This window comes from Podarcis erhardii (genome assembly GCF_964252035.2).
Source record: "Podarcis erhardii genome assembly, chromosome: 1".
In the NCBI taxonomy this organism is placed as follows: domain Eukaryota; kingdom Metazoa; phylum Chordata; class Lepidosauria; order Squamata; family Lacertidae; genus Podarcis; species Podarcis erhardii.
This window is the reverse complement of record NC_138497.1, coordinates 14190284-14211329: the sequence shown is the minus strand read 5'-3', so window position 1 is coordinate 14211329 and position 21046 is coordinate 14190284. Positions and strand designations below refer to the sequence as shown.

The 21046-nt window shown below is 45.3% G+C and overlaps 1 protein-coding gene across 2 annotated transcripts in view; it reads left to right on the top strand.

Moving 5' to 3' along the window:
* KIF26A (kinesin family member 26A) overlaps nt 1-20250 on the top strand; it is a 179595-nt gene extending 159345 nt beyond the window's left edge. For both annotated transcript variants that reach the window (XM_081857681.1, XM_081857682.1), the window contains exons 7-16: nt 2259-2352; nt 4340-4602; nt 4873-5056; nt 5568-5727; nt 6706-6868; nt 7906-11233; nt 14269-14459; nt 14985-15005; nt 16796-16946; nt 17806-20250. In XM_081857681.1, coding sequence (XP_081713807.1) covers nt 2259-2352; nt 4340-4602; nt 4873-5056; nt 5568-5727; nt 6706-6868; nt 7906-11233; nt 14269-14459; nt 14985-15005; nt 16796-16946; nt 17806-17984 — 4734 coding nt within the window. In that variant the 3' untranslated portion in view covers nt 17985-20250. The remainder of the gene's footprint in view (nt 1-2258; nt 2353-4339; nt 4603-4872; nt 5057-5567; nt 5728-6705; nt 6869-7905; nt 11234-14268; nt 14460-14984; nt 15006-16795; nt 16947-17805) is intronic.
* Nucleotides 20251-21046: the final 796 nt, after the last annotated feature.

Genomic DNA, 21046 nt, shown 5'->3' with positions numbered 1-21046 from the left:
TAATAGTCAGTTCGCAAGGTCTCACGATGTTTTAATTTAGCCCAGATGTGAAATTAAGAAGCAATATCTGTGGAGATAATTCTGCTCTATGAATACTTCCCTGCTGTACTTCCTTGTGTTATTTAAAGCAACACACACACACACAACCTGTGAATTGCAGTGGCACAGTTCACAATCACATGCCTCTCTAAGCCTTGGGTTCAGGAGACCATTTATAGATATTTTAGGAGGTATTCCACATCTATCACATCTTCAGGTGTTTAGCTGAGAAGGACACAACAGAGCAGTGGTTTTTATGGTGTGTTTTAAGGGCGTGGATCATGTGAATTCCTAACCATGAAGATCACGGTTTCCAAACTTCAAACTCTTTAGCTACACATGGCTCCAAAGCAATATGCTGGTATTCTAACCCTTTCACTCCACCACTGTTCCTATTGTCCTCCATAAGTTGCAGGGGTAACTGAAAGCCTGTTGTACTCACATTGGTTCCCCACAACAATTTCAAACCTTCATCTCTCAGAGTTATTGTCACGGTATTATTTGTGCAAACTACAGTTTCCCCAACTCAGATGCACGGCAAACTGTGATTTGCTCAAACCAGGAAGTTAGGCTGGGCATCAGGGTGCACATGCAAGGGGAGGGAGGAGGTGGTGCATGAACCCTTGGCCCCAAGTAATTTGGCAGTGTCATCCACTTGATTAATTAGAAGAAGAAAGAGGAATTGGACTAAAGCAGGCATCCCCAAACTTGGCCCTCCAGATGTTTTGGGACTACAACGTCTATCATCCCTAGCTAACAGGACCAGTAGTCAGGGATGATGGGAATTGTAGTCCCAAAACATCTGGAGGGTCAAGTTTGGGGATGCCTGGACTAAGGAAATGTGTGGGTGTCTGACAGAAGTAGGTTGAGACTAGGGGTAATGGGCCTTCCTCCTCCCCAAATCTCCCTCTGCAGGTTCCATGTATGCTGATGTCTCTCATAGCCGTGGAGACCAGAAAAGAAGCTTGAATTAATTTTTTGAATTTGGGATTTGAACGGTGCAAAAAGATTATACTGTAGACTTCTGATTTCTGTCAGTTTCGAAGCTCTGTCAAAACCTCACGTTTTCAAAATGTTAAGCATTTGGCAAGCTTTAGTGTTTGACAGACATCAAAGTAGAGCATCTAGTTCTGCCATGTTATTTGATATCCCGAAACGCAAATGGATTGGAAATGCAAGGCAACCCAAACTTCTCTGGAAGGCTGGAAGTAATGCAAAATGTGCTATAAAGTAGAAGCCAGAATGCAGTAAGAGAGCAAGTGTGAGTTGACTTGCACTTCTTTCCCCTGTGCCCCTGTCTTGTTTGAACTGGTGAGGTGTGCATTTCTGCCACAGGGGGGATAGCTCACTCCCTTCCCATATTGCTCACAAGTTTCCTAAGTTGCTTGGAAACTTTTCTGTCTAGCAACCAACTAAGTTCAAATAATAGCAGGTGGCAACCAGTGCTTCACGCACGCAACACATTGGGGTTTTCATTCCCTGTTCTGTCTGCACCCCCAAAAAATCTGCTCTGGAGGGTGCCCTAACCCTCCAAAACTTACTTGAAGGTGCATGGTTGTGGGGCTGGAGGGGACAGAAGAGGAGGCTGTGTTGTGTTGGATATGGACCAATAGTAAGAATATTTTTTTGGGGTGTGGGGACATGACACAAACACCTTCCCCTGTAGACAAGACCCAAAAGTGTAGGGAAAGTTTGCACAAGTAACTCATTCTTCCTCTTTCTCATTATTTCCGTGCATTTTCCAAAATGCTTCCCCCCACCGTGGGTTCCAATGGTTATAGTTCCCATAGCTAAGATAAAACAAGAGAAATTTCAAAATTTTAATTTGAAGCTCCAGAATCCGTCCGCTCGTCCCCCCGCCTTCCCTAAGCCAATGTCTGGTGGAGCTCCTTGGCAGTGAAGCCACTGCTTATTACTGCGAATGCATGGATGAGATATTATATTAGCCCTATGCTTCGATGGAGAGCATCTCCTTTGTTACCGAGGTCATAAAATTGATACTCCATGGGAGCTGGGATAATGGGATACGAAACTATTGTGGGCTTAGATAGTAGTTTTTATTAGAGATGTAGAAAATGAGATGTAGACACTAAAATAATACGACTAATGGCATGAAATGCGCAACAACATTGTGTTTGGGTTTTTTCTCTCGTGTCAAAGGCATGGGAAAGCACATGCCGATTACATGCTCCGTGACGGGTTTCCAACTTCCTTTCTAGGCTGAGGTTTGTTCCGGAACAGTCGCAGAAGTAATCCAGTCTGTCGTGAATGGTGCAGATGGCTGCATCTTTTGCTTTGGCCATGTCAAGCTTGGTGAGCTCCCAAATTCATTACAGTTAATTACTATGTCAGTCTGGTAATTACATGCTGTCAGCCCTTGGAACAATAAACCTGGAGTATATGAATAGATTAGAATTTCTTTTTAATTAGCTTTGCAAACTTCTCCTGCTTTATTTTTGCATTGGGACCTTAAGGTTCCCCCCACTTTTTCTTTCAATCCATTGGTGGGGGGGGGGGCAGAGTGAAAATTCAGCCACACACACGAAAACATACACACTCGTTGCTTCAGGAACAGCTTTTTTTTTCCTTTTTTGGGTAGGGAAAGGTGTGATAAAAATCAAAAGATCCATAAGGCTTCAACAAATTAATTGGCTGGGGGGGGGGGTTAGCCAAGACTGGGAGAAATTAATTGAGTTTAATACCTAAGGATTAATAATGACATACGCAAAGTGTACTTTTTACATCTGTTCTCTCCCATTGTCTCTGTGTTTGGAGTTATCTGTAATCCAAGGTAGAGTGGCCCAACCTTTTATACCAAGTGGGCCACTAGAGTACTTTTAGCATGGAACCAGTGGACCGCACACTGTCTTGTCATGCACACGTGAGGTTGGAGGGAAGTGAGGCCAAAATTTGACACCCCTGCCCAGCCCTCAGGTTGCCTGCCCAAAGCTGGCTAAGCTAGGCGCCCAGCTTTAGGAAGTAGGTGCAAGGCTCTGGCAGTGTCCTAGAGCCCTCACGCGTCCTTCTCAAAAAACAGGCAAAGCTCCAACTAGCCTTTGGAAAGGAAAGGAAAGGAAAGGGGAGCACTCTTAGACCCTGTCAGGGCACACAGGGGCCTCAAATGTTGCCAAAGACAACCGAAAAAGGCTTTGAGGGCCACACATTGCACCACCCTGATATAAGGGCATGTTCGAATAGGGGTATTTTTTTCTGATTCCTCAAAGACAGATGGTTTCTTCTTACGGCCGACTGCCAATCCCTCAGCTGCAGAGAGCTGCATGGGCAATATAGTTATGGGTTGTGGAGTTCACGGTCAACCCCCGATCACCACAAAGCGGAGTAATACTTCAGACTCTTAGCCTCCATTTCCAGGTTCAATGAGGGGAAAATCATTTCACCTCACAGTGTTCCTTGAGGCATCTTGAGTGATGTCGCCTTGTTCTCTCCCCCACCAGCACAGTAATTGACAGGGCGGGCAGCTGTGTTGAAGGCAGGCAGCCATCTTTCCCTTGAGGGTGGACTTCCAGAGGCTGCATGCCAGGGGTCAGCAGGGCCTGAGGTAAAAGCGGGCAAAACAAATGAGGGGAGTCCTAACTTTTGTATAGTTGACGACATTTCAGTCAGTCGTAAGTTTCTTCACACAGACACATGAATGCATGTTGAGCTCTGAGGGTCTTCTGGCGGTTCCCTCACTGCGAGAAGTGAGGTTACAGGGAACCAGACAGAGGGCCTTCTCGGTAGTGGTGTCCACCCTGTGGAACGCCCTCCCTTCAGATGTGAAGGAAATAAACAACTACCGGACTTTTAGAAGACATTTGAAGGCAGCCTCGTTTAGGGACATATTTAATGTTTGATGTTTTATCGTGTTTTTAATATTCTGTTGGGAGGCACCCAGAGTGGCTGGGGAAACCCAGCCAGATGGGCAGGGTATAAATATATTATTATTATTATTATTATTATTATTATTATTATTATTATTATTATTATTATCCATCCTCTCTGGGTGCAGAGGAAGGCCAGTGAGGTGTGTGGCCTGGGTAGAGTCTTGATGGGTGAACAGAGAGGCCTGGGATTTCACCCCTGGGACTAAGGTTCTCTACGCCATGAGCCACACAGGAAGCACAACACAGGAACCTACAGGGACAAAGAGAGGCAAAGTGGAGAACATCCCTCCCCTACTTCTTTCTCTTCAGTAAGAAGAACAGTGCTGATGCGCACACCCGTTGCCTTCCAGAGCAAGACAGCGCCGGGGCTACCACTGTGTGCTTGATGATTATAAAATTTCCACTTTCCCTTCCAGGCAAATCCTACACGATGATTGGAAAGGATAACTCCACCCAAAGTCTCGGCATTGTTCCCTGTGCCATCTCGTGGCTCTTCAAACTAATCAACGAGCGGAAGGAGAAGACCGGCACTCGTTTCTCCATTCGCGTGTCTGCTGTGGAGATCAGTGGGAAAGATGAAAACCTTCAGGATTTGTTAGCTGAAGTAGCCACCGGCAGCCTGCAGGACGGGCAGTCTCCAGGGGTCTATCTGCGCGAGGATCCGATATGCGGAACTCAGGTATGTGATCTCAGGGCAGTTTTGAAATTCTGATTTACCCTTGTTCCCTGGTTTATTTATATAAATGTTTTTAAGAATTCCTTTCATCTGACAACAATTCTCACCAATTTTAAAGATGATACTTTTTAATTGCTTTTCCCCATTTTTAATCCCTAATCCCAGAGTGTACATATTTGTTTCCGTTAGCACCCTTGAGGCTTGCTCTCTTCAGAGAGGGGGGGGGGATCAGTTACCCCGTCTTAATTAGTCGTTTTCTTGTTTATATTCCAGCTTCAAAATCAAAGCGAATTAAGGGCCCCAACAGCAGAGAAGGCTGCTTTCTTCCTTGACGCAGCCCTGGCAGCCAGGAGTACGAGCAAACCCGAGTGCAACGAAGAGGATCGGAGGAATTCGCACATGCTCTTCACCCTCCACATCTATCAGTATCGCATGGAGAAAGGAGGAAAAGGCGGAAGTACGTTGATCTGTCTCACATTTAATTTGTACTGCCTTCGCTTATTTTAGAAGAGTGAATCCATGTGGAACCGGGTTAATATTAGACAAGAATTCATTTTGCTGGGTTGGGGCAATTGTACGCCTTTGCAGACAGTCCCATCTGCTTGGCCATTGGGATTTTGCAGGAAGTTCTATCCCTTTCTTTCAACAAGCTCTTGCCTTTGACATATCCTTGCGCCTTTTCAAGTTGGTTCATGCTGTATGAAAGTAAGCTGAGTTCTTTGGGAGCTGTGACTTAAATACCGACTGCCCATAGAATTTGGTGCATTGGTCAGCTAATTTTGCCTGTTCACTGAAGCTTTACATCCATCTACCCATCACCATTTAATTCCATGACGGATGGCCATCTGTCATGGATGCTTCAGCTGAGATTGCTGCATTGCGGGGGGTTGGACTAGATGATTCCCTGCCATTCCAGCCAGGGTTGGATTAGCGAGCGTTGTGTAAGTGGTGTTGCTGTTGCTTTTCAGTGTCAGGCGGACGCAGCCGTTTACATCTCATTGACCTGGGAAGCTGTGAGAAGGTTCTAAGCAAGAGTCGAGATGGAGGGGGCTCCTTCTGCCTGTCTCTCTCCGCCTTGGGCAGTGTCATTCTGGCCTTAATCAATGATGCCAAACATGTGCCCTACAAGTAAGTGCACCCATGTGAAACTCGTGGCCTCTGACCTGATTTTCAGATTGCTTTTCAAAGCCTTATCACCTACCTATAGTCCAGGTCAGGTGGTGCCTTAAAGGTGTTACACTGTTGGATGTTACAGCCCCAGATTTAGTTACTTCCTTCTCCAAGCAATCAGAAAGGATTCCTCTGTGTCCGGATAATGTCCACATGTAGCTGCTTCCTGTTAGTTCTTTCCTCCGACCCCCCAAGAAAGCCTTTCCCCCAAGTCTCTTGTAAGGCCAGCGTTGTTTTGTTCCTTTTAGTATGAAAGCAGTGTGAAAATAGCACCGGTCCTAACAAAGACTGGGAAAAATTCATAATTTATCTTGGAGACCGCTAGAAACAAATGAAAACATTAGCAGGCTTACAATAACGCTTGTAATGTAGCAAGTACTATGGAGACAATGGAGTTATACAAAATACAGATTATTGGGAAAGATGCAGTAGAAAAGGTTTAATAATAGGACCCATGGAGGGGAGGTGGGAAGTCAAGAGATTTGGAGGAATCTGTAAATGTGGATGTGTATGATTGTATTGTTAAAGTTTTATACTTGTAAAACCAAATAAAAATTATTTCAAAGAAGGGAAAAAAGAGAATAGCACAATAAGGCGCATGCTATTTTTATTTTATTGCAAAATTGGGCTGGATTGCTTTCTCCTTGAAGGTTATACGTGAGCATGAGATGGCTCATGCATGGAAAATCTCACACTCGCATATAACCTTAGAAAACAAACACAAGTGAATAAACTACAAGTGGTGCTTAGAAAGCCTAAGGAAAGAATTGTAAGTTATTATAGACACTGAGCCATTGCACTCAGGTCCTGCTTAAAGGCTTCCTATAGCAGCTGGTTGGCCATTGTAAGGATAGGGAGCTGGACTAGACAGGCCTTTGGTCTGCTCCAGTAAAGCTTTTCTCGTGTTTTTATTTGTGTTTCTCTCGTGTTCCCCAGGGACAACAAACTGACCATGCTGCTGAGAGAATCGCTCGGGAACATCAACTGCAGGACGACCATGCTAGCTCACATATCGGATTCCCCGGCTAATTATGCAGAAAGTCTCACAACAATCCAGCTTGCCTCCCGTATCCATAGGATGAGGAAGAAGAAATCCAAGGTTGGTGCGCAAAACCAGCGAAGCAAGAGTTCTCTCCTCTACCTCAGAATTCCTCAACCTAGGTCCCCGTGTGTTAGACTGCAGGTCCCATTTCCCCTGACTATTGGCAAAGCTTGCAAAGGATGATGGGAGTAGTAGTCCAACAACTTCTGGAGACCAAGGGTTGAAGAACAGTGTGGTAGACTATATAAGTCTAGGTTGCCATACTTGACCCAGGGATAATGTCTGCTGTTTTTACACCTCTAAAGAGTGGAGATGGTTTGTGGCAGCAGCATGCCCTGAGTCTGTCTCAAGCATTAACTCATGTATCTTACTTGCCTGATACAAGCTGCAAAGCAACGAGTGCTTTTTTTATTTTTTAAAAATGCAGTAACTCAGTGTCTGTCCCAGCAATAAAATCACTACTCAGAAGGTAGCAGCACAGAAGCAAATCAGATATTGGGATTGCATATGCAGGTGCTATGAAATGTTCCCCACTGAACTTTGCCGTCCCTTTTGTAGGCAGTAGGCGGGTGCACTTGAGGGCTTTTCAAAGGGATGGGAAACTTTACCGCCACTTCTGCTCCCAGGAGGCTGCCTCTAACATCCCCTGAAGTTCCCTCAGTATTCTATCCATAAGCCGCCTTGAGTCCTGGTCTGGGAAAAAGGCAGACTATAAATAATAACAATAGGATACAACAAGATGATATAGCATCATAATCAGAGAACTTCTTAGTTAACACAACAACAACAAACCAGAAGTTACCAGGATCGGTGCTCCTGCTGTGGCAAAACAATGCTGAAGGTCTTTTCAGTTGTGGGCGGCTACAGTTTCTGCGTTGCTTGAATGGACCAAGTGCTCTAAATCTGTTGCAGGGAGCCAAACAAATTTTCTGTAGCGTGACTATTTATAAATGTTGCTCAAAATTATAGTAGAGAATAAGATTTGGGGCGTGGAACTACAAATGCCACTGGGTGGGAGGGATATACCTGCCTCTCACCCTACTTAATGCATTTAATGCGAAAAAATGCATTTTATTGTTTTGTGCAATTGACAGTATGCATCCAGCTCTTCTGGAGGAGAAAGCTCATGTGAAGAGGGACACATACGAAGACCTCCTCACCTGAGGCCATTTCACCCAAGGACTGTAGCTCTTGACCCTGACATTCCTGTGCTGAACCTTTCCAATGAGACTGATTATTCCTCAAGCAGCGAACAGTCCTGCGACACAGTCATCTATGTGGGTCCCAACGGTGCAGCTTTGTCGGACCGGGAGCTGACAGATAACGAAGGCCCCCCAGAGTTTGTTCCCATCATCCCTTCCCTGAACAAGAAAAGAAACAAGGACACCCCTGGCCTTGCAAAGAGCTCCGACAAAGACCTTTTTAAGTGCAACACTTTCGCAGAGCTGCAGGAGCGGCTGGAATGCATCGACGGAAGCGAAGAGCCTGCCAAGTTCCTTGGTGGGGAAGCCCCCGGCACGTCTTGCAGTGGCCCCGTCCCAGCGAGTACAGAAAGCGAACAGTCCAAACCAAAACCACCGTCTCCTCCTGGGGGATTTAAAAAAACAGCCTTGCAGGAAACGGGGCCTCCCAAAAAAGGACACAGCCTTTACTTCCAGCGCAATGGCAGCTGCCCCGAGAAGAAGGCCCCTCCCACGAAGATGGAACACGCCAAACAGCAAGCCAAGCCTGAAGGCAAGAGAGCGGACTCGGACGGAGAGAAGGAGGACTCCTATAAGTTGCCAGCATGTAATACCGCTAAGGAGCAGGAGCCAAGCCAAGCCGTTGCTGAGCCGGTTGTAAAAGAGAAATCTTTGTATGCCAAGAGGCCGTTGCCCAGCCCTGCACCCCCACCCCCTCAGCAGCAGCAGGAGTCTCCAATGAGGACCAAGCAAACGTATCTGAAGTTTGACCACTGTAACGCAATCAGGACGCCTCCCGTGGGAATGAGCAAGCAAGTGGGTAGCGAATCTGAATCTAACCCTGAAGGAAGCACATTTTCGGCATCCAGCAACACAGAGCACCAAGGAGATGGCATAGAGGTCCATAGGTTCCGGTCATCTTTCCGAAGCAAGTGCTTCGACCGGGATATCCTGACGACGACGGTGACATTGCAGCAGCCTGTGGAGCTCAATGGCGAAGATGAGCTTGTCTTCACGGTTGTTGAGGAGTTGTCCATCAGCGGGATCTTGGATAACGGGAGGCCTGCCAGCATCATCAGCTTCAACAGCGACTGCTCCCTGCAGGCCCTTGCCTCTGGATCCAGGCCAGTTAGTATCATCAGCAGTATAAATGATGAGTTTGATGCTTATACCTCCCAGGCAAGTGCCACCGGTGTCAACATTGATATCGTCGTGCCTTTTGCTGAAGACCCGTTCTCGAGCAGTAGCAGACGTTCCTCCATCAGCTCGTGGCTAAGTGAAGTCAGCATCTGTACGATTGAGAGCGATGGCTGCCGGTCCGGCGATGGTTTTCTTGCTCAGTCCTCTTACAGCTGCAGCAAGTCTGAGGAGCCCTTTATCATGGGTTCTCCCAACGCTCCTGTTCCCTTGCAAGCCGCCCTAAACGACAGCGGCTTCTGCTTTTCGGAGCCGGAGAGCAAGAGCATGATTTCCATCAGAGCATCACCAGGGGTCAACAGGAGTCCTCAGAACTGCGATGTAACCAAAGCATCTCAGACAGAAAGTGCTCTTTGCATCACCGACCAGCCAGCGTACGCTAAGCCTTCCAGCTCTCAAAACACAATGGTGATAGAAACGATACACTCCAGTCTTCCCCGGAGAACAAAAGCTACCTCACCCCCAACCCACAACAACAGCACCCTCAGCTGTAAGGAACTGCAGAAACCACGTGTGATGTTTGAAGACCCCTGGCTGGTTCGTACAGGTGATCATTTGGAAGCAGACTCACTGATATCTCCAAACTCTCCCATGTTCAGCGCTGAGAAGCAGTCGGCGAAGACTGCCCAACATTTAGATGGCACAGCTAGGCCGACAAAATCCCAGACAATGCTTGCTTGTTCACAGAGGGTTGTCGATGGTTGTGAAATGGCCTGCAAAACGTCCAGCGGAGCGGCTAAAAAACCCGATGCCGTCACAAAAATGCCACAGCTCAGGAGAGGTGCTACAACACTGGGTGTGGTTCCTGTGTCGCACAGCAGCGGTGCGGCTGCAGAAGCTATGAGCAGGGGAAGTTGTGAAGCTGTTTTTGCCACCGGAAGCCTGAAAAAGAAAACCCTACAGCAAAAATCCAGCATGTTGCCCAGGCCAAGTGGGACAATACCTCCAGCACCCCCCGTGCGTAAATCAAGCCTCGAGCAGAAAAATGGCGGGATACAGAACGGTGGGGGGAAGGCCTCAGGACTGGACCTTGCTAGGGCCACTACATCGAAGAACGAGGACGAGTTTGATTTGCGATTGAGAGCTGGGTTGTGCGCTACCGAAAACAGTGGCGGCAGAGGCAACCTTAAGGCAGACCACTCCTTGCCCAAAGCGACATCTAGTTTGAAGGCAAAGGCATCCAAAAATGAAGCTGTCCATCGATACGGGAGCCACATGTCCCTCGAGAGGTGCGACAGCCTGACGTCAGTCGGATCGAAAGCCAACCTGAGTAGGGAAAATGGCAGCATTGGGAATGGCAGGAATGGCCGGATGGTTCCAAGGCTTGGAGTTCCCCCTGTCCCTTCTGGCTTGACATCGCCTCCATCGCTCACCACACCTTTGCCCGGCAAAAACAGCCAGGCCAAAGGTGCCGCAAGCCAGAAGACACCGGCCAACGGGAATAAGAGCCGCAGCCTTTCGGCCAGCGGGTCCAAGTCTTTGAGCTCCTCTGTGAAATCGTTGACTCCGTCCGTTGGGAAGACCTCCGGCATCCCCTTGAGTGGGAAAGCCGTGCCGCGGTCTCTGCAAGGTGTAAGCAGCAAGCCGGGTCGAGGAACCATCATGGGGACCAAACAGGCCATCAGGGCAGCCAACAGCCGTGTGAACGAGCTGGCATCGGGCAGTTCGGTCAAGATGAGCCACTTCCGGGTGTCGACGGACTCCGACAGCGGCAACGACAGCGGGATTAATCTGAGCGACGAGAAGTCGCAGGTCCCGGTGCTGCCGTCTCCGTACAGCAAGATAACTGCCCCAAGGCGGCCTCAGCGCTACAGCAGCGGGCACGGGAGCGACAACAGCAGCGTCCTGAGTGGGGAGCTGCCCCCAGCAATGGGCCGGACGGCTCTTTTCTACCACAGCGGCGGCAGCAGCGGCTACGAAAGCATGATCCGTGACAGCGAAGCCACCGGCAGTGCATCCTCGGCGCACGATTCCATGAGCGAAAGTGGCATGTCTTCGCCTGGTCGCATGAGAAGTTTGAAATCCCCAAAGAAAAGATCAACAGGTAAGGAAAGGAGCTGGGGGGACGGACACACAACTATTCTATTGTGAACATTCCCATTTCCTTGGATTTAAATGGTTCCCTTGCACATTACTCCAGATGCGTTGCTTGAAGCAGGAAACTGGAACCAAGCACCGGGTGGGGGCAGTGGTCTGGATTGGGACCCCCACGTGTCAGGGGGAAAGGTTTAACATTTCTCTTTCTTGCAACTAGCCTGTAAAAAAAAAAAACAGTGGTGCCTCGCAAGATGAAATTAATCCCTTCCGTGAGGCTCTTCGTCTAGTGGTTTTTTCGTCTTGCGAAGCAAGCCCATTGACAGCTTAGCGGATTAGCGCTATTAGCGGTTTAGCGGCTTTTAGTGGATCAGCTGATAAGCGGCTTAGCAGCTTAGGAAAAGGGGGGGAAAAGGGAAAAAAAACGCAGGAACTCGCAAGACATTTCGTCTTGCAAAGCAAGCCCATAGGGAAATTCGTTTTGCGAAGCGCCTCCAAAACGGAAAACCCTTTCGTCTAGCGGGTTTTCCGTCTTGCGAGGCGTTTGTCTTGCGGGGCACCACTGTATATTGATGCCTGAGACAGGTTGTCCCCCCATCACTGTTTATTTTGCAAGGAGCTCATTTTTCCATTATCGCAGCGGGGGAAGGGGTGGGGGTTTAACCTCCTCCTCATGCACAATGGTCCCAATCAGATCAGGGCTCTCATTGTTTTAATTAAAGGGGGGGGCACAACTTCCCTGAGATTGTTTCAGCTTTGCTTTGCAACCCAAATAGCCTGTTTCTGCCCTTCATCCCCATCTAAGGCTGTGGTTTTTGAGGCGTGGTCAGGAAGGAATCCTTCAAATTCATCATACTTTTAAAAACTATTCCTTTTAAGATGCCGTGCTTCGTTTCAGAATTTAATTCGTCTCTTTGCACAACTCTGATTGGCAGGTCCCCCAGTGAAAATAAATAAGATATAAAAGAATTTTTTTTTCAAGAAAAAAAGAATGCACTAAACTTTGTGATTAATGCTGCTAATTAGCTACAAACCTAAGGCTTTCATTAGTTTTACTACGCATTTAGACAATCAACTGAAATTAGAAATAGATTGGAGATTCACTTGTTTAATCAGTTCCAAGTGGCTTCGTCTCATATAAGTGTTTACTTAGACTAGCATCCCCTGCAACTTCTGGAAGAAATGAGTAAGAGATTATCTAGTTTGATAGTGGACAAGCCAAGTTAGAGAGCAATTCATTTGGGGCTTATTTTGCTAAAGTAGCTTTTCCCCCCTGAAGCGTGTCTTGCTAAAGTAGCTTTTGATTTTTCAGGTGGTGGCAACAGACATTTTCACTATGAGTACTAACAAACAAAGAAAAAATGAACGCTATGACAACAGTAATAACAATATCAACTTTCCTTCTCCCCCCCAACCCCTCAAATGGTTTACAAGTATAAGATCATTTACAGTAGTCCATTATACATTGCCAAATTAAACACCTCCACTCTTCACACTGTATAGGTCTTGCCCAAAGGGGCCCTCCAACTACCTGGAGATGATTTTGGAAGGGCGCAGAATCCTTCAATGGAGTAAACAGGCTTTCCCTAAGCAGAGAGATACAATTGGGTACAGACTTAGATATTGAATTAATCACATATTTATTGTCATTGGAAACACCAGACGGTGAAAATGTTAGCATTTTCAGAAATGTCAAACTAAGAAAACTGAGAGATTGACTTCCTGTTCATGTCAAGTCAGGCCCTTTGAATTAAATGGATTGCATTATCAAAATAACAAAGGCCACCCACCTTTGTGGTGCTCTCCATCTTTCTTCTACCTGCCCCTGGCAGGTTAGTAAACATTGGACCTTTTTGCCCCTCACGATGATGAATGGGAGTGGGCAGTAACTGATGCAGTGGTACCCAATTTCACAACTCATGAAAGGTTGTGAATGGCACCATTTCATTAGTGCCCTAATATGTATGTTTATACACACAAACACATATATTACAGTTACAGATAGGTAGCCGTGTTGGTCTGCCATGGTCAAAACAAAATAAAAAAATTCCTTCCAGTAGCACCTTAAAGACCAACTGAGTTAGTTCTAGGTATGAGCTTTCGTGTGCATGCACACTTCTTCAGATACACGCATATATTACAGTGTGTGTGTGTCTGTGTGTCTGTGTCTGTGTCTGTGTCTGTGTCTGTGTCTGTGTCTGTGTCTGTGTCTGTGTCTGTGTCTGTGTCTGTGTCTGTGTCTGTGTGTATGTGTATCTATCATGGTATGTTTCCTGGCCTCAGTGACCAATTTGCTTCATTGTAGAGCAATCAGTTTAAAGACCTGGCTGCAGCTGTTCTCTTTTCATAGCACATCAACCTCTTAAGTCTCTCCCACAAATCAATATTAACAGCTGTGTAAGGTTGCGTACATATTGAGAAGGTATTTCTGGCTGATGGATTTGTATTTGCTTTTGCCCCAGGAAATGCTTTCTAAAGTCTTGCCTTTTTTCTTGCCTCTTTCCTTTTCTCAATTGGAATTGTCGTCTTGTCAATAAATTACTGCTTAACTTTTGGAGTGCTTAGAGCTTTGGCACTCCTATACATTCTGATGTTGCTCTGCGTTTTAGGGGGTTTTTTGCGGGGGGGGGGGTGGGCTGGGCAAGGTGACTAATCCCAACAGCATAATGCTTTGTATGGTTGCTCAGAAGTGAGCCCATTTTGTTCAAGTGGACTTAATTCTCTGGGATCGTGGCTATGTTCATCTAGATAGCAATGCATTTATTATAGAGCAGGAGATTCTTAATCTCAGGGTCATGCGTTGGAGCCCCACGTTGGGCAAAAGATTCCTGCATTGCAGGGGGTTGAACTTGATGACCCTCACAGTCCCTTCCAAAGCTAAAATATGATTTTTATAACTATTAACTGTCTGCAGGTGGATGTAAGCTGCCTGCTTGTCTGGCTTGGCATGCTTATGGATTTGCTAGATGAAAAATGCAAAAAAAAAAAAAAAAAAAAAAAAGCTCAATGTTTTGCTTTGCCCCCCTTTTTCTTAAATCATCTCAGGTTTCCAGCGCCGTCGACTGATTCCAGCTCCTCTTCCAGATTCTGCGTCCCTGGGGAGAAAGCAGAGTGTCACCGGCCAATGGGTTGATCTCCCACCCTTGCCGGGCACTTTGAAAGAGCCATTTGAAATTAAAGTTTATGAGATTGATGATGTGGAACGATTACAGCGGCACAGACAAGAGGAAACTGAGGTCAGCACATATTTTATGGTAACTCCGGACAATTTAAACGGCACAGCATTCAAGGCAGGGTTGTTGCTCTAAATCTCACGCATGGCATTAGGGGAGAATGGAATGCAATTAAAGCACTTTCGTTATCCTTTTTATAAAAAAAAAATCAAAAATTCATATGTTGGGGTACAATGCCCATAGAAAATAATTGCTGTCTGCCATTAATTGTGTTTAACGTAGCTGATGGAGTGAGTGGAGAATATCAATTAATACGTTACGAGAAGGCTTTATAATCATTGCCTGCTTGATGAAATTTTATGGGCTTTCTTCACCAAAGGGTCATTAACTCTTTATATTAATGGCATAAAGCATCCCGGTTAGGATTCTGTTAAATTCAAGATGTTGTGAGTTTAATTTACTTGTAATTGGGAAAACAATTCAGTTAATTCTGAGTTGGTGACAGGGATTGCAGTCATTTGTCTGGTGCCATTTTCACCCCCTAATACAAAAAAAAGGGTAACTTCTCCTTTTTTCTTCTACCAACAGCCTTTCCAGGATGTTGAAAAGGTAAGTCATATCTTTGGATCTTCCTTATACCGACCAAAACAACCAAAACAGAATTTCCAATTGCTGTGTTTGCTAAGGAATGCCAAGTGAAGAGGACGAGTTGTAGCCAACCCACTTCTATTCAGAGTCAGACCCATTGGGAATAAATGGACCTAAAGCAGGCACGTCCATAAATTTCAATGGGTCTACCTTGAGTATGGGTAGTATTGGATACAACCTGATGTAATTTAACTTGTCCCCACAGTTATTGTTCTTACAGATCACTTAGAGAGAGGGGGGTCTCTAATCTCAGGCTTGCAGTCTGTTAAAACAACAGCAACAAGAGAGAACCCTTAGGGTGAGTAGAAAGTGGGGAGCATTTGCATGAAAGACGAGGTAGGCAGGAAGAGTGTGTGCACATAGCAACATGGAGCATTTCTCCTGGAGAAGCCAAATCAGGGATGTACTCATGTGAGTCTCAGCCCTTCCCCCTGCTTTTCTTCTGCAACACTTCCCTCCTCCCAATCCCATAGCCCCACATTCAGATATGAATGTGCATTTCCCAATCAAATGGAGAAAAGCACCTGGGGTAAGATGCTGCAGAGGAAACAAGGAGTGTGTGGGAAGGCTTAAGCAAGCACATGCACGTCCTCCCCCCCCCCCCGCAGATATTCCAGTCCAGTCCTCCTTTGCATGTCAATATATTACTGGGCTGGGTTCAAGGCACTTGTGTTGAAATACAAAGCCCTGAACAACTTGAGTCCAGGGTTCCTTAAGGTCCACTCTGAGCCCTGACATCCCAGCTTGATCACTGGGGAGTGCTTGTTGTTGTTGTTTAGTCGTTTAGTCGTGTCTGACTCTCCATGACTCCTGCTGTTTAGTCAAACTCACGTTGGTAGCTTCGAGAACACTGTCCAACCATCTCGTCCTCTGTCGTCCCCTTCTCCTTGTGCCCTCCATCTTTCCCAACATCAGGCTCTTTTCCAGGGAGTCTTCTCTTCTCATGAGGTGGCCAAAGTATTGGAGCCTCAGCTTCAGGATCTGTCCTTTCAGTGAGCACTCAGGGCTGATTTCCTTAAGAGTGGATACGTCTGATCTTCTTGCAGTCCATGGGACTCTCAAGAGTCTCCTCCAGCACCAATGGGTTCTTAGCTGTCCCCAGTGTTACAAAAGCCCGACTGGCATCAAATAGAAGCTGAGCACTTGGCATCACCAATGTCATGCTGTGGGATATCATTCCAGCAGTGATTCCGTAGGCATCATGGCTTTTGTACTTGAAGGCATCTCTTGAAGACCTTCTTATTCCAACAGTCCTATGGAGCTGTTTAAACTTCATTGATTCTCCTTGATATTTTATATGACTTGGCACTATATATATATATATAGAGAGAGAGAGAGAGAGGCGCACAAGGATGGATTGGGAATCTTGCCCACTCAGATTTTGCAGCCTTCCTTTCCTTTACTAAAACATATTTACTCTTTTGCAGCGGTGAGGAAACCATTTCTGTTCGTAACGGCTGAAATTTAAGAGTTTCGTAGGGAAGTACATTAGCTGGGAGAGTGGCAGTAAATGCCTTAAAGTGCTCATAGCATGTTGCTTTTATTAGATTAGCATCCATGGAAGTCCACTTCCAGCAAGGGTAGCAGGGAGGGAGAAAACCCTTCTGCTGTTTAATGTTCTGTGCTTGTGCTGCACAACAGTGGTTGAAGCGGAATGATAAGGGCAATAGGTTTTTGTGGGGCTTTTTTGGAGAGTAGCAGGCAGATGGCCAGCGAAATTAACAAATCGGTAATTTTCATCTCCCCCGAAGGGCCTGATATATTTTAATACCAAGCTGAAAATCCTGGAGAGGCGCCACCAGCGGATTAGAGAAGTGAAAGCAAAGCATGAGTTCTTGAAAGATGAGTTGGAGGAAACAAAGTGTAGGTTGATGTTGGATCCAAGCAAGTGGAAAGGAGAATGTAAGTATTTCCCAGCAAGTCGCGATAAAGATTCTGTGTGTAGATGATGCAGAAATACGGACTAGGGGTGAGCAAATCTGCCAGTTTCTTCTGGTTCCTCATTTTCCCAGTCGTAAGTTCAGTTCACCCCATTTCTGCATCAGTTTGTGGCTTTGCGACATGATTTTCGCTTTGTAATCAATCAGTATTTACTGATGGTTTTAATGGTGCCCCCCCCCAAGTTATGAACGTTTTGACTGAATTGTACTTTTTATGTGTTGCATGCCGCCTTGATATGATTTCATGAAAAGTGTGGATCATGGAACACTTCAGGAAATAAATAAAATAAACGATAATAGGCAGAGCTAAATAGACCAGTAGCCTGAGTCTGTGTAGCTTCCTGTGTCCCTAACATGCATCAGCGCCAGTGTGGACTTTAGGGTGGAACTGGGTTCTCACTGTGACAAATGGATGTTGCTTGCTACCAGAATAGCGGTTGTCAAACAAAACAACCATACCCCCTACACAGGCAATCATGTCTCACTGGAGTGGCTATTCCTCTGAACAACAAGATCAGGACATAGTTGTTACTATGCCCTCCTTCCCCACCATAAAAATAGTGGAAGAGGGTGGCCAGCTCATCACAGGAGATGCAAGAGAGGCTATCGCCAGACTCTGCAAACTCCTGATGCAATTGTGTGGTACGTCACAGTGAGGGGAGCATTGTTTGAAGCCAGCATGATGCAACTGCTGCTCACCTGTGACATTTGCCAGGTGAACAGCTTCAACAGGGTTGATTCCGAGAGAGACTGCTGTTTGGATAACAAAGCCGCTTTTTTAATGCTAACTCTCTTTATGCTAACCCTCTTTATGCCAACAGTCGAGGTTGACCCTGATCTCGACAAGGAGTCGCAAGATTACCTGGAGGCATTGGAACAAGTGACTGAGGAACTGGAGCAGTGTGTGAATCTGTGCAAGTCGCACGTCATGATAGTCACCTGCTTTGACATTGGGGTGATCTGTGACACCCAGGATGGAGCGCGGGAAGTGGAAGTTTGAAGGCGGGTCTGCAAAGGGACGTAAGCAGGAGGAGCCAAACTTTCAAAAGATGGGTGGTGGTGGTGGTTGAAGTATTGGAAAGCGGAGGTGGAAACATGAAGACTTAACGCGACAAAGAATGTTCTCGGAGCCTGGAGGAATTAGAATGTTCTAAACCTTTACGGTGCCTCAGCAACCTATGAAATGTACAAAGAGCAACTTGATTTTCTAATAGAGGAAAGCAGAAAAAAAAGTCTATTAGGAACCAACTCTATTTGCAAAGCGGAAGTGCCTTTACTGTTCATTGTTGACTTGTTTTTTCGATTTTGTATTTGTTGCTAGAATTGAAACCAGCAAACCTAAACAGACCATAAAATGTATTCCTATGAAATATTTTATACTGTATAGTGTAATTTATGACTATATGTAAAAAACAAAAATTGTAGCAAAAGCAATAAGTAAATTATGTTTTCATACCTGAATTTGCCTCCTTGTTTCATGGAAAAGCTGGTTTATGTAGCAGAACAACAACAACAAAAAATAATTGTATTATAATTGCTTTTTCATGGTTTAGGATTTGAGATATTTTTATGAACATTTATCTATTGGAAAGGTGTATTATGAAATTCCAAATAGCCTGGTTTGTATTCATTTTTTGTACTCTTCCTTTTGCAGATCACGAGGAACATGTTTTTAATTCCATGTTTTGTATACAAATAGTAGGGCTGAACTGTTTGGTTGCTTAGTCGGTTGGAACAATCGATTAAAAACCTTGCAATTGATTAAAAGGTGCCTCCTGATTCATCGAAGGGAAGATTTGTAAAATGCTGTTTAAACTTGTTTTGAATACAGATACTTGGCAAAAGATGAGGATGGCAGGCACCCTCACAGGGGAGAGAGTTCTCCCCATTCTCTCATTCAAGAAGGCAGGAATTCCTCTTCCAAGCTGCAACACACATGTGCATAATTTTTCGAGGGACGTACACTTCCCCCTGCTTTGAAACCACTGTTTTTATTTGTTATTCAAGTGTACGTGGTTTTAGCCCATTAATTAATTATCTGATCAATGGGCTGAAAACTCAGTTAATCAACTTAGCCTAAAGCCACTTACTCTAGAATGGCCCATTTGGGGTGTGCTTGGGAAGAGTTAAAGCAAGAGTAAGTTGGAAGAGCCTTGGTAAGCAAGGGCCAACCTATGCCTTATAACACGCATTAAACACCTGCATTAAAACTGCAACAGCTTTTTCCTAATCAAAGCCACTTTGGGACTGGGTAGTTTTCAACAGAGAAGCAGCCACAGGGGATGGTGCTTAACCCCTTCCCTACCTGCTGTTTTTTTAGGGCAATTCCTTTCTGGGGAGGAGCTAGAAAAGCAGTGGGTGGATGTGGGTTAAGCACTCTATCCAGCCGTTTCTGTGCTGGGAATTGCCTAAGGTGGCTTTGAGTGGGTGGGTGGGTGGGTGGGGGAGCAGCTACTATTAATGCAGACATTTTTTGGCGTAATGTGTAGTTTGGCCCTCACTTTGATAATGGACCTCATTCATCACAGAACCCCTTTTCTGGGATTTCTTGACCCAGGGGGCTGGCATCACAAGGCCCCACATGTTGTATCCATCACAGTAAGCCTTTTCATTGGAAAAGGTGCCTGTACCCCCCAAACGATGACCCTACCACATGACATTGGGTGCTGTTGGATTTGAAGTTGCCAGTGCCTGCCTTAATGTAATCTAACCTGAGAAAGTCTGTAAACAACACTGTGGCTTTTTTCCCTCTCTCTTTCTCTTTCTGAGAGCAGGAATTAAGAATTATGTTTATTACCAAAATCACAAGGAAATGAGGTTTTAATAAAAAGGTCTTCTTCTTTTTCTTTTTTAAAGTAAATATTAAGTTAGGTCCATATTTTTGTATAGTTTTGACAATAAATATAGCATTTGCATTTTATGAACTTTTAAAGGCAAATATATCTTTTTACAGTTTTTTCTAAGGAAGGCAAACTCTCAGGATTCTTTCTATACATGCTGCATGAATCTTGTGCTTTTTTGTTTTTGGAAGGGAACCATTTTTAAGGTTGATAGAACTGTTGATAAAACTGTTGCCAAACAAAAATAAAACTTTCAAAATGGTTTGATAGTGTATGTAATAATGGCATTTCATAAGGAACCATATTTTCTGATCATCTTGCTTTGTATGGGGTTGGTTTTTTTCCGCCCAAAATCCTTTGTATAAATGTATACTATAATGGCTTGCTTCAGCTTTTCCATGTGAATAAAAATATGCATCTATTGTTTACGTGTCTCCTGAGTTCAGTGACTGGGTACTATTCTGTCCAGGGCCAGATGGGTGGGAAATAATAATAATAATAATAATAATAATAATAATAATAATAATAATAATATTGAGTGGGCTCCTTCCTCTGTTAGTTGCTACTGACAGGCTTACCTTGAAGGGGAAGGTAGATGCCATTTTAAAAACCCCACAATGCCCCACAATTTAAATGATTACACCCAATACAGTTCAGAGCACGGGGTCAGAGCTTTATTTTGTTTTGGCTCCCAGTACGTTTCCAAGCACAATTCAAAGCCCTTTAAAGCCCTAAATGGTCTCTGCCCAGTATACCCGAAGAAGCGTCTCCACCCCCATCATTCAGCCTGGACACTGAGGTCCAGCGCCGAGGGTCTTCTGCTGGTTCCCTCACTGCGCGAAGCCAAGTTACAGGGAACCAGGCAGAGGGCCTGCTAAGTGGTGGCACCCGCCCCGTGGAACGCCCTCCCATCAGATGTCAAGGAAATAAACAACTCTCTGACTTTTAGAAGACACCTGAAGGCAGCCCTGTTTAGGGAAGTTTTTAATGTCTGATGTTTTAATGTATTTTTAATCTTTTGTTGAAAACTGCCCAGAGTGGCTGGAGAAACCCAGCCAGATGGGTGGGGTACAAATAATATATTATTATTATTATTATTATTATTATTATTATTATTATTATTATTATTATTATTATTTTGTTTAAAGAGGGCCAGGGAAAGTGTCAGCGATTGTCCCTGCTGCAACACCAGGAGTTGCCCAACAATGTCAAGCGTTGTAGT